The sequence below is a fragment of the Mustela lutreola genome, chromosome 5, assembly GCF_030435805.1.
Source record: "Mustela lutreola isolate mMusLut2 chromosome 5, mMusLut2.pri, whole genome shotgun sequence".
NCBI lineage: Eukaryota > Metazoa > Chordata > Mammalia > Carnivora > Mustelidae > Mustela > Mustela lutreola.
The window spans coordinates 30520570-30533897 of record NC_081294.1 but is presented as its reverse complement, the minus strand read 5'-3'; the positions used below and the strand labels follow the sequence as shown (position 1 = coordinate 30533897).

General features: G+C 45.3%; 1 protein-coding gene across 2 annotated transcripts in view; it reads left to right on the top strand.

Annotated features, from left to right (window-relative positions):
* The window catches only part of LIFR (LIF receptor subunit alpha), a 77314-nt gene that overhangs the window by 56712 nt on the left and 7274 nt on the right, over nt 1-13328 (top strand). For both annotated transcript variants that reach the window (XM_059173834.1, XM_059173833.1), the window contains exons 14-19: nt 2218-2397; nt 5091-5192; nt 5777-5944; nt 9659-9820; nt 10914-11007; nt 12997-13075. In XM_059173834.1, coding sequence (XP_059029817.1) covers nt 2218-2397; nt 5091-5192; nt 5777-5944; nt 9659-9820; nt 10914-11007; nt 12997-13075 — 785 coding nt within the window. The remainder of the gene's footprint in view (nt 1-2217; nt 2398-5090; nt 5193-5776; nt 5945-9658; nt 9821-10913; nt 11008-12996; nt 13076-13328) is intronic.

Sequence of the window (13328 nt, the reverse complement as noted above, 5' to 3'; positions counted from 1 at the left end):
AAAAAAAAAAGAAAAGAAATTCTTCTTAAAATCTAAATTAGATCTTCAGTGTAAACTTTAAAGAGTCACTCTAGAACAATTTTAAAATTAACTGAGTGCCTTTCTTTAAATGTTACGGATTACCAGTAATTCATAATACTTAACCCATAGCCACTTCTGCCTCTTTTCTCAGTTCATTCCTCTTCAGATCATTCCCTGCTCCCATCTCCCTTTGCTGTCCTGCCCCAATATGGGGGCGCTGGTCTGTGACCAGCCACTCCTGAAGGAAGAAAAGTTGCTGGTCCAGTTAAAGTTCCTGCAAGTAGCTTTTCAACTCTTGACCAAGGCAGTTTCTTACTCCTTGCACTTAGCTGCTGCTTGGCTTTGTTCAGTGGACCGTAGGCAAGAAAGGACAGGGGAAGCACCGTACCTTTCAGACACAAGGAACACAGAGCCCAGATCGCGGCGCACAGCAGAGGGGAGAGGTCCTCAGGCAGTGCTGTGACAGCAGAAAGAAAAAAAAAGAGGGGAAGAGTGGTGTGAACATCCTTAAAAAGATAGCCTTCTGGTTTAGATTCTACATTTCATTGCTTTACAGTGATAGGCAATAGCTGTGTTGTCTTTTAATTCACAAATTGTTTTCCTGCCTTTTCCATGTGTCCTTCAGAAGGCAGTAACTTCTGGACTAACAATAGTATAGCATCAGCTCCTAGACAGTTACGGAAGCCTCAGAAGAAATCACCCTTCCTTGAGGATTTCCTGAGTCGGAGGCCCTGTGGCCCCGGAGCAGGTTCATAGTGTGGAGGTTTAATCACATTGAGCCCAAAACACTCCTGTGTCCTGGGTCTTCTGAATTCTAAGCCAAATTTTTGTCTTGTGTCAGGTAGGAATTGCTTTATCAATACCATTTTTTTTTCCCCAAAAAACCCCTTTCTGTGGCTTTTTACTGAATCCTTGAATAAAAATCAGTTACAGAATTTTCTGCTATTGGGGCACCTGGGTGGCTCAGTGGGTTAAAGCCTCTGCCTTTGGCTCAGGTCAGGATCCCAGGGTCCTGGGATTGAGCCCCACATCAGGCTTTCTGCTCAGCAGGGAGCCTGCTTCCTCCTCTCTCTCTGCCTGCCTCTCCGCCTACTTGTGATCACTGTCAAATAAATAAAATTGTAAAAAAAAAATAATTTTCTGCTATTAACTGTGGAAAATACCCTCTCCCTTTGGGCCTAACCTTCCCAGTCCTCACCCCCAGCCTAGCCCCCCCCCCCCATCATCTGTAGACTTGAGATCTGACAGCATGGGGAGACAGAACCTCAGCACAGCCCCCGTCCCTCCAACCTCTGCACCTCAGCCCTCTGTCCTGTATGTGTGTGTGGTTCCCTCCCTGTGCGCAAGCTGGCCGTTCCGTCCCACAGCGACCATTCCATCCCATGGCCTTTGATCCCTCTGCATGTCAGCTAATTCCCCATTCCTCAGCCCGTCTCCACAAGCCCCTTCAGCCCACCCAGAGGCTTGAGAGGAAGAGAAGGGCTGGTCGGTCCACTTGTTCACCATGGATGCTCGTGCTCCTGCTATATAGGTCTGGCCCCAGGGCTGGGGTCACAGGCATAGTCACCCCCGTCTGCTCACAGAGCTCACATCCTTAGTGGGTGAGGAGGGGAATGTGTTCTGCCCTCTCCCCACCAAACACTGCTACCCTCCCCAATTGCCTGCATGCCCTCAGCCCCCTCCCCCCCACCCCTCTGCCCTGGTTGACCTTCACACCCTGGCCTGCTGCGCCCCCACCTGTCCTAGGTGCGCTCTCATGACTTTCCAGCTTCCGAATCTATCTGAAGGCCCAGGCAATTAGCTTTTTACAACAAAAGTAGCAGAGTAAGTCCTCTAAACTTTGCTACGGGTCTAGGAAGTTTGAGTACTCTTTCAAAATTCCTGTCCAGTGAAGTAGTTTTTCTAACTCTTGCCCATTTTCATGAGATATACCTTATATTACTGTTCGTTTGTTTTTTTTTTTTTTAAGATTTTATTTATTTATTTAACAGAGATCACAAGTAGATGGAGAGGCAGGCAAAGAGAGAGAGAGAGGGAAGCAGGATCCCTGCCGAGCAGAGAGCCCGATGTGGGACTCGATCCCAGGACCCTGAGATCATGACCTGAGCCGAAGGCAGCGACTTAACCCACTGAGCCACCCAGGCGCCTATATTACTGTTTTTAATACAAGTAACATGTACTTCTTTCTTGTTGAAGATGATCTCAAAGTAGAGCAGGCTGTCGGAATGGGAAATGGAATTCTCCTCACTTGGAATTACGATCCCAATATGACTTGTGACTATGTTATTAAATGGTGTAACTCATCTCGGTCTGAACCATGCCTTATGGACTGGAAAAAAGTCCCTTCAAACAGCACTGAAACTGTAATAGAATCTGGTAAGATGAACTCATGCCTCTCCATGAAACTTGTTAAAAATATTTCTAAAAGAGCAATATGTGAGGTGACTGTATATGATGGAGTGGTCCTTTACGCCTTACTACAGGAATGGGTGTGAATTGGTTTGACCTTTCTGGAAAGTGCTTTGTAGTAGTATGCATGGGAAAGGGTTCCTGTCTTTTAATTTAGTCATTATTTGTCGAGGAGTTTATTCTAAGAAATAATCAGAGAGCAACACAGGATTGCATCTAGGAAGGTTCACCATAGTGTTCCTTGTAATCACAAAACTTGAAAACCCAAATAAGAGAATGAGTCAGTTACAGTGTATCTGTAAAGTGGAATGTTAAGTAGCACCACAGATGGCGTCGAAGCCATAACAGCATGGAGGAATGCTCCTGAAGAAAGAAAACCATGGAGCCCTAAGCAGTGTGGTCTCACCCCTCAACCTTTGCCTTCATGTGTCCAAGCGCAGGTTACTGGGCAGAGCCAAGAACAGAGGCCACTGATGGGGATGGGAGGCATCAGTGTGGCAGGGGGCACAGGGTGTGTGGGGCGGGGAGGGGACGGTTCCCGGCGCCTGACTGTTGACAGGCCGGTAGTCCTGTAAGGCATGCTGCTTTTGATAGCACCAGCCTACAGGTCAGCCATGAGGAGAACAACAGGAGCAGGCAAAGCCAGCCTTGCCCTTGGACATTATGGCCCTCTTTCTACCACCATTGTTCCTTCTGAGTAGCTGTGAGTGTTTCGTGCCCCTGCCCTTGGGGATTCTGGATCCTGCAGCCTCGGTGGTGATGCTTCTCGAGGTCATCCCCCTGTCCTGGTTCTTCTCACGTTGAGGGGAAGCCCAGGAGAGTAGGCGGATCCTCTCTCCCAGGAGCCAGTGCTGCCCGCTTGCTTCTTCACCATCAGCTGGTGAAGATGAGTCCCGTCCGCTAGATTACTCCAAGTTGGTTAAGAGTATTTGCCAGTTCTACTTGAAATACTTGATGGTTCCCTTTCTCCTTCCCTGGCGCTCCCCCCCGCCCGCACCTGCCCTCGCACCCTCCCCACCTGGAGCTGCCCAAGCCTTACACCAGCCTAATGTACACCGTGTGGATTCTCGTCCCTCTTCCACCTCTGCACCTGGGCTTTGAGAATAACTAGGGTGGACTGGGGCAGGCTCGGTGGTGTGGAGGGGGTCGTCTTAGAGCATCTAGACACAGAAGTTGAAGCTGAGACCTGTTAGGGTGAGAGGGAGAAGCACCCGATTACAGCAGGTGAGCAAAGGCCCCACAGTGGTTGAGAAAGGCTCAGAGAAGTCAGGTGACCACCCAAGGTGACAGAACCAGCTTGTGGCAGCACCAGGATTCAAATTCGAAGCAGAAGGTTCAGTGCTTCGGGAGGCCAGGAATTGTCTCTCTCATTTACTGCTGCTGGGACAACACCGTGGCCACAGGAGGCCGCAGGAGGCCCTTCTTGTCCTTTCCTCAACTGATCATCTCTTCATTCAGCTGTTTCACCACCTCAGAACACAGAACGAAAGCCATAGTCCCCACTTGGACCTTTTTTCTTTTTAAGGTAGCTGAACCCTACAGAATATTGACACACTAATCATCCTAACACTAGGTACAGTTTACTAACTTACGTGAAGATTAAACTAACCTCAGGCATGCCTGACGCCAAAGAAAAATGTTACAGAACGATCTTAGAGGTTGGCCATCTCACTCTGGAGCTTGCGGAAGCACTGGTGTTCCGTGGGTGCATAGTTACAGAGAACTGGTGCTCTGACCACACCAGAAGAGTTGCTCACCATGAACGCAGCGCAACCCGCATGCTGCCGTTTTCCCCCAGGCGGGATCTTCTTCCTAGACCACCGCTGCTGAGCTCCTAATTACCTTTTAAGACCCTGTTTCAGATGTCACCTCTTGGTGGCTTTTCGTGGTACTCTTAGACTCATTCAGTGGCACGGTAAAGGTGCCCCAGCCTGTGATAGGTCCCTGTAGTCTAGCATGTGGTGTCTTGGTTACCCCCGTTCATCTGTCTCCCCACCACTCTTACCACCTTTCTAGGCCACGGCCCACACAGTGTCTGCCTCTTTGTTCCCAACATTTCACATGTTGCATTGTGCCAAGGAGGTATTTGAAAGGGGGATTTTTGAAGTTAAGATGCTTCTCTTGCATGTTCTGTGACGTTAACTCAAGGGCACTAAATAGTGATGCTGTAGAGAGAAACAGACTCTGTGGCCCGGCGTACTTGAAGCAGCAGGGTTGAGCGAAAATGTTAGTATCTGCTTTTCAGGGTAAGGGGAGAGAGAGAGATCACACTGGCTAGAGCAGGAAGGGCTTTCCAGAGGCTTGACCTGGACCTGGAATTGGCTAATAAACTGACACGGCCCAAATTTGGGGAGAAGTCATCTTTGCTTGGTCTTAAAGAAACAGAATGAAAGCCCTGTTTACTGTTCTCTCCCTTCAAAGTCATGGTATTTTACACTGTTCACTACAACAGAAGTGAATTTGTTTAATTTTTCTTCAGTCATTTTTCACTCTGAATATTTATCAGTTTTGAAAAAATGGATTTTTTTTAATGATAAGAAAGCAGCTATTTAAAATTAGCTTTGGAAATTTTGGAATAAATGATTATAGGTTTGATATTTCTAAAATAGATGTTCATAGTAATATTTGCTTAACGAAAGTTAATTGTCTCCATCCTGTAGATCAGTTTCGACCTGGTGTAAGATACAATTTTTTTCTGTATGGGTGCAGAAACCAAGGATATCAGTTACTCCGTTCTATAATTGGATATATAGAAGAACTGGGTAAGTTAAATGGGTAAGTTTTCTTAGAGTCCAAGGTAACATGAGAAATTAGAAGTAAATAGTGATTGCAAGATTGAATTCTAAAAACAAATTGAGATGTTTAAGGAAGGAAGAATAATTTGTATGATAAATTGAAAATTGTGATTACTTAATTTTCATTTCGTTAATGTTTATATTTCACAATTTTACTGTTGTCATTGAGAAATGAAATCTCAATTTTGATGTCAGAGAGACTTAATTTGCACTTAAACACGTTTAATAAAACCATTAACTTCAAGACTATGTACAGAGGGGAAACACAGTTCTGTTTGCATAGCTGCTCCCGGATTTTGCCGAGGGAGCACCCTCTCCCTCCGCTGCCGGGTGTGTGCGCTGTGAGAAACCCCCTTGTGTCTCCAGTCAGTAGTGCACGAGCTACACGGGAGCAGTGCTTGTGCTAGTATCTCTGAAAGTGGGACTTCGTAGAGAATAAAGTTCTAATTTCAGATTCAGTGATTCTTGAGGATAGAAATCTCATCAAATGCTGCGGTCTTCCTCTGTGTCCCTCAACTCTGCTCTAGCTGCAGACGTTTTTCTCTTTACAGCCCCGACTGTTGCGCCCAATTTCACTGTTGAGGACACATCTGCAGATTCGATACTAGTAAAATGGGAAGATATTCCCGTGGAAGAGCTCAGAGGCTTTTTAAGAGGATATTTATTTTACTTTGAAAAAGGAGAGAGAGACACGTCTAAAATAAGGAGTTTGGAATCCGGTAAGTCACTTAACTACAGCGGGAAGTTCTCTTTAACCACAGAAAATTAAAAAATAAATTAAAAACCAAGGAAAGAGAAAGAAGTGCTGCTGAGTAATACTGGTTTCCAAAACTGACAAAGAGATAAAGGAAAATGGATAAATATGAGACTTCCAGGATTTTAGTATGTGATAAATGACATGTACCATTTTTCATTTAAATTATTCTGCAGACTTTGATTATAAGCCCCGTAGGACAGAGATCATCTCTTAGCAATCTTGTATCATGCATAATAAACATAGCATCTTACCTAGGTTATTTAAATTTTTTTTTAAAAAGTCTTTCTGTAATTCTAATAATGGAGGAGAAAAGTTCAGGAACCCAGAGAAGGGCTCCAGAGCCTCTGCTGTTACCTGACAGAGAGCCGTCCGCACAGTTAGTCGTGGCCTTGGTGAGCTGGCAGGCTTAATTGACTTGACTGGGGACAAGAGCATCCGTTAGATCTTTAAAGGTTCAATCAGTCCTTGACAGTTGGTAAGTGGATGTCCAGAGTCCATAGAGAATTTTTAAATTTATAAATACAGAAATGTTTATGCAGACTTCTGGCTTCTCCCTAAATTATATTTCTGTTGGGAGTCCGATGTTTCCTCTTCATAGCCACATAACACAAGGCTATCATCTTTTCAGTTTGAGAGCTCTCATTTCCCTTAATGACCTCTCCTCAGAAGAAAACCACTTGAATTATTTAATGCCCGTCCAGCAAGTAGAGAACAGCAGTGCTGCATGGCGGTACTGCCCGGGCATCAGCTAAAGCACTTCCCAGAGCAGCTGTGCTAGCTATGCACCGCCCCCTCACCACTAAGGTCTGTGTTTCCAGAACCTTCGCAGTTGCCTGTGAATGAGAAAAACCCCACATACAAAGTTCTACAAATACCTAGAGTCTGGTGAAATTTTTCTCAAATGTTCAGAAATTTTACACTGTACCAATTAAAATTCTAGCACCTAGACTTCCATTTAGACATGGAGCATTGGTCACTGAAGTTGAAGAGGAAAAGAAAAAGCATAAAGCCAAAAAAAAACAGAGACAGGCAAGAGTACACCAAATTTGGACACTGTCAGGCTGATGGGAGTAGGACAGATCGCCTGGAGGATGGAGGATGGTGAAATCCAGGTGGACGTTCAGGCTTCAGCGAAAAATAATTTGACTCATCCTTTGGGTCGGGATTGGAGGCAGGTGGTTAGGATGGATAGGAGCTGAACCGTGAGGACTCACTGAAAGTCTCTAAGGAGCAGTGAGAACCCCCAGAGGTGTACACCGACTTCATTCAGCTAACGTGAGTGCCTGTTCCCCTGCCCGAAGATGAGGGCTTTATTCTTTGGAGAAACAGCCAGAGAACCCCCATAGAGAGGGACACCCTAGTGAGCAGTGTGACCTTTCCTGTTCTCCTTCCCCTAATAGGAAGCTAATAGGACATCTTCAGCTAGGCCTATTTCCCTGGATGAGATAAGAGGATCTTTCTTTGGAAAAAGGAAATGGTTCTTGGGGCAAGACACAAAAGGTGCTGGTATTGGGGGGCTGTCCCAGTGAAAGGCCAGAAATTGACCTGGCCATTCCCCACCAGTGGTAAGTGAAGCCCACCAACCAGTAAGCTCCACCCATTCACAGTGACCTTCCAGGGGCTCACTCTAACTGTGACCAGCAGCCAGGGATAACCAGATGGTTGAGAAAGATTCTAACATTTCTTCTGGTTTCTAACAGAAGAAATTAGAGAAACAAATTAGAGAAATTAGAGAAAACAAATTCAGAGTAGGGAAACAGAATTTTAAAACAAAAACCAAAACTATCCTTGCATAGTTGAGATACCCTCCCTGTATTTATTGCAAGGACCTGGTGTTAATTAAAAAAGAATGGTCCGAAGATAGGTAAGAACTCATCAAAATTAAAAATGTAATCAAAGAAAATTTTAAAGAATTAAATAATAGCGAAATTACATGGGAGATAGAGAAATTCTTCCCCAAGTTAGACGAATGCAGAGGAGAAAACTTGGAGTAAAACGATGAGGAAGTTGGAGCACGCGGAGACCTGTGCTGTCATGCTTTATAGGAGTTCTGTCGGGGGGGGGGGTGCAGAGGGGGGCGCAATAGAAGGAAATGACCAAAGAGCAGAAGAACATTTCCCAGATAAAAGCACTCAGTAAGTACACAGTAAGATAGGTAGAAAAAAATCTACACCAGGGTAGGCTGTCATGAATTTTCCAAGCACCTGTTACAAGTCCTAGAAACAGAAAAGATTGGCTCAGGTGTGAGTCCTCAGGAATGAAAGTGGCCTCGGATTTCTCAGCAGCACAGCAGATGCTGGAAGATAGCACAGCTGTGTCTCCAAGATACTGAGAGCAAATTTTTTTCAACCTTGAAGTCTGTACTCCGTCAGCGGCAGCCAGTGTGAGAGCTGAGGGAAGGCATCTTCAGACCCGTAGAGCTGCAAATACTTCTTCCCCATGTCCCCTTCTCAGGCAGTGGTTCTAGAACAGTGGGTCAGCCTGAGGAAGCAAGTGGGACAAGGTGGTTCAAGATGGCGGGAGCTGGGAAGGCCTGGGTCTGGAGCAGATATACTGGGAAGGGGGCCTTGGATGGGGGGATGTGGGAAGGGGGGCGTAAGCAGGGGTAGGACAGCCAGTCATGGCGCTGGGATTTTGTTGCGTTGGGCCATGTGGAAAATTGGATTGAATATTCACAGGAGGGTGTGGGAGGAATTAGGAATTGGGACATTAAGCAAATGAGGAAAAAGCATTAAAACAGCAGAAAAGTAAGGGAAACATGAGCAGACCAAGCAATTTTTCTAGCAGGAATCCGTACTTAAACGATCGCAGTAATGTAAATGGTGAATTTCCCAAACATTGTGGTGTGTGTGAATGACGTGGGATGTGAGGGAGACAGAGTGCTGAGAACTCAACTTCACCTTCTTTGTGGGACATGCATATGTAATGTCTACAAGTCGTCTTAAAGTGCCGCCAGCGTGATTATATTTCAAAATACAGAAGTAAATATCCAAAGAAACAGGTGACGTGGTTTTGGCAGGGAAGGTGTGAGCAGAAGACTGCTGCCTTTTGTTGTTACCATTTAGTCCTGTTCAGTTTTTCAAACTCATCATCCATTACTTTGATTAAAACTTTAAAACAATAGTTGAAGCAGTTCTTCATCCTTCTTCTGAAATGATCCTGTGAAGATTCAAGGCTTCCTGGCTAGCGGCTCACGTGAGAGCTCAGTGTGCTGCCTCCTCCCAGGCAGTTGGGAGCGAGCATGGTAGCGAGGGGACTCTGGCACCACTCATTAGGGTGGCCCCAGCCACAGCGACCCTGCCCCAGCAGGTGGAGGTACACTTTCCTGCTCTGAGGAAGAGAAGGGACTTCTATTGATTACCTGCCATATGCCAGGATTATTCTAGAGAATGTATGACAACTTCTCACAGCGCTCGGTGGTAGGTTGTGATTGTTGTTTCATGAATTAGAGAAACTCAAGGTTGGGGTAGTTTCAATACCAGGTCTGGACCGCATAGCTGCTAACAGCAGAGGGAGAACTTGAACTCGGGTCTGGCTGACTCCACAGGCGCTGGCCTCAAGGGCAGCCGGCAACCACTCACTCGAGACAGAGGTGTGGGTCAAACAGGTATGAGTAGCTAGGTGTTTTAAAAAATGGTGTAGAGATCAGTAATAATAATCTTCCCTTTGAAAATAGGTCGGTCAGACATAAAGATTAAGAACATTACTGACCTATCCCAGAAGACACTGAGAATTGCTGATCTTCAGGGTAAAACAAGTTACCATCTGGTCCTGCGAGCCTACACAGATGGTGGCATGGGCCCAGAGAAGAGCATGTTTGTGGTGACGAAGGAAAATTGTAAGTTAATTATTGCTGTTGAGGTGCTTTCCGTACCCAAATGCATAAGTTTTCAGCAAGTTTTGTTCATGTAGGAACCCCCTTTTTAAAAATTGCATGTATTGTTGCTTGTTTGTCGTGGGTAGCCAGCAGTGTTCAAAGTCCACAGGATGACTTCATATCTATTCTTGTCAGTTATTTGAAGCTCTTTTCCTAAGAATACTTAAGAAATTAATGTATGAAGGATACATCTCAAATCTGGAGTTATAAATTCTTGCTAAATCTATATAAAGCTGACCCACTTTAACATTTTTTAAAATTATATTTATTTGAGAGAACACACATGTGTGCAAGTAGGGGGAGGTGCAGGGGGAGAGGGAGAGAAAGACTCTCTGGCAGATGCCCCGCTGAGCTGGGAGCCCCACGCAGGGCTCAATCTCACGTCCCTGAGATCGTAACCTGAGTTGGAATCAAGAGTTGGACACTCAGCTGACTGAGCCACCCAGGTGTCCCCCATTTAACACCTTTTGCCCGATTCCAAATGTGATTTTTAACATACCCAGGGAAGAGCTAAAAAAAACTGTAGACCCCAGCACTCACCAGTTTGAGATGGAGAGTAGGGAAGATGGGCTTGACTGTCTGCAGTGAAGAGCTTGAGTTGGAAGGTGGCATCTTCTGGAGTTAGAGTTCACACACTTTTAAATAAAGCACCGTGAGGACATGGTTCTCAGCTGGGGGCCATTTTGCCTCCTGGGGGATACTTGGTGGCATCTGGTGTCAGGATTGGATCTCAGAGCTGTGGGGTGCTATATTGGGATCTAGTGGGTGGAAACCCAGGGGGCGCTGCTAAGGTCCCTGTAGTGTGAACGGTAGTCCCACAGGGAAGATCCAGCCTCACGCGCAGTGGCACTCACTCCTGTTCTAAAGAATTTACGTATTAGTGTAAAAATTACTAAAATGCTTGAAGGTCGTATTTTAATAATTTTTTGGTGTCTCTGGATCAGGTAGGATTTTTTTTCTTTAATCTCTCAACTTAAGTATCTTATAATACGAATGTCTTCTATGCATCCTGCTTAAAGTGGTGATTTGAATATATCCAATATTCTTTTTTCAGCTGTGGGGTTAATAATCGCCATTCTCATCCCAGTGGCCGTGGCTGTCATCGTGGGAGTGGTCACGAGCATCCTTTGCTATCGGAAACGAGAATGGTAATGGTACCTGCATTTCTGCTTGCTGTTGTTTCTGAAGAGCGTGATAATTCAGTTCATGTGTTAAGAAATAAGTACTTGGTTGAAACTGATTGGTAAAAAATGTTGGTTTAGTTTGAATTAATATTGGATTTAATATTAAGCAAGAATTACTGAAAAGTTTTTAAAGTAATAATATAAAAGGTAAACTTCCTCTTAACTATTTACTAATGATTTAAAGTAATAGTTGCACTAAACATACGTATAGGTGTAGATACGGCAATAGCTGTATGTGGGATTAATGATTAGATCACACTTGTCCTGGTGACCCATTTAGAAAATACTGTCATTTACTCATATATTTGGCAAATATGAATGCCTCCTCCCACATGAAGAGTGATAACAGTGGGGAACTAAATAAGCTTGATCCTTACAGACTTAGAGCCCAGTCTTAATCATCCAGTAAACACATGCTTATAAAGGACGTGTGTACTGGGAAGGTCACGGGGTACCATGAGGGGAATAACGGGGCAACCACTCACTGGAGGTGGTCAGCCACGACTTCCCAAGGGGAGTTCCATCTGAGCAGAGTCCCACAGGGTAAGGAGAGGAGAAAGAGTATGCCGGGAGGAGAGAAGAATCCTGTGAGGGCCCAGAACCCGGAAAGAACTTGGTCATCAGGAGGCAGTGAGAACTGGGTGTCTGAGTGAAGCTAGAGAGGCAGGAGGGGAGGGGAGGGGATTGGAGGTGAGGAGGTGAGTGGGGACTCGGGGTCAGCTGGCAGGAGGCGTCCTGGGCGGGGCTTGGGGCAGATGCCGGTGTTCAGCATAGACGGCCCTCCCTGGTACTAAAAATGCCATCCTTGGGGCACCTGGGTGGCTCAGTGGGTTTAAAGCCTCTGCTTTCGGCTCAGGTCATGATCCCAGGGTCCTGGGATCGAGCCCCACATCGGGCTCTTTGCTCAGCAGGGAGCCTGCTTCCTCCTCTCTCTCTGCCTGCCTCTCTGCTTGCTTGTGAGGTCTGTCTGTCAGATATTTTGAAAAAAAAAAAAAAAAAATGCCATCCTTTATGATAAAGAAGGGAATGTGTTCTGGTAATCCTGGCTTACAAGTTAACATAGTAATAGTTTAGAGCTGTATAGAATACTGTGTTGTGGGTGACCATATTCTCATTACCAAAAATCACATTTTAAAAACGATTTGAATACAAAAGGTAAAAAGAGTTTAGAAGCTAGGACATTTTATTTTATTTTATTTTATTTTTAAGATTTTATTTATTTATTTGACAGAGAGAGATCACAAGTAGGCAGAGAGGCAGGCAGAGAGAGAAGAGAGGAGGAAGCAGGCTCCCTGCTGAGCAGAGAGCCCAATGCGGGACTCAATCCCAGGACCCTGAGATCATAACCTGAGCCGAAGGCAGCGGCTTAACCCACTGAGCCACCCAGGCGCCCAGCTAGGGCATTTTAGATTAATAAAGTTTTGTTTTGTTTTTTTCTGTGGTAATGTCAAATACCAAACTTTTTAACAGGTGTATATATATGACACAGCTCCGAGCCGGTCTCCTTTTTGTTTGCATTTCATTTTTGGTCATGATTAGTGGCCTTCCCCCCCCCCCCCCCCAGAGTGCAGACCTTGTTACGTGGGGAACTGCCTCGTGCAGACACGCTCCCCACCAACCAGATGGTGTGTGATCCCACTTGCACTGTAGCCATTGAGTCAGACAAGCGCTGCCTGTGTTGTACTTTTGACCTACGAGCACAGTCACCGTTTGAATCCTTTGCTTTTCCGCTTTCATAAGATCCGTAAGATACTGTAGTTCTAGAAACAGAAGTACCGCTTGTAGTTTTCAGACAGGAGCTTTGTGAGCGAGCGCACCTTTGATGCAGTTTTGCTGTCTCAGTTGTTCACTGAAGCGTCCTGTGAAATGTCAAAATAAGCCCAGGGGTTTGCTAACTTACTTGTGGTCTGATAATCCTAATTGTTAAATGCACTTAATCATCTTTATTTAAAGGATCAAAGAAACCTTCTACCCTGATATTCCAAATCCAGAGAATTGTAAAGCTTTGCAGTTTCAGAAGAGTGTCTGTGAGGTAATCCTCTTTTCTTTCATTTATTTGTCGGTACGGGCTGCTTTTTTTAGTCTTTTGTGAGACGTTTGTAGCATGCAGATGTGCACCCAGCAGAAAATGTGTTGAGCAGAGGGTGTCTTGGACATCTGCTGAACTTCTGCACTGATGCATGTTAACGTGTGTTTTTGCTACTGCTATGAATAGCCGGGAACATATTGATATGTAAAACAGTACCTTTGTTCTCCTATGCAGTACAGAACAGCAGAGACCTATT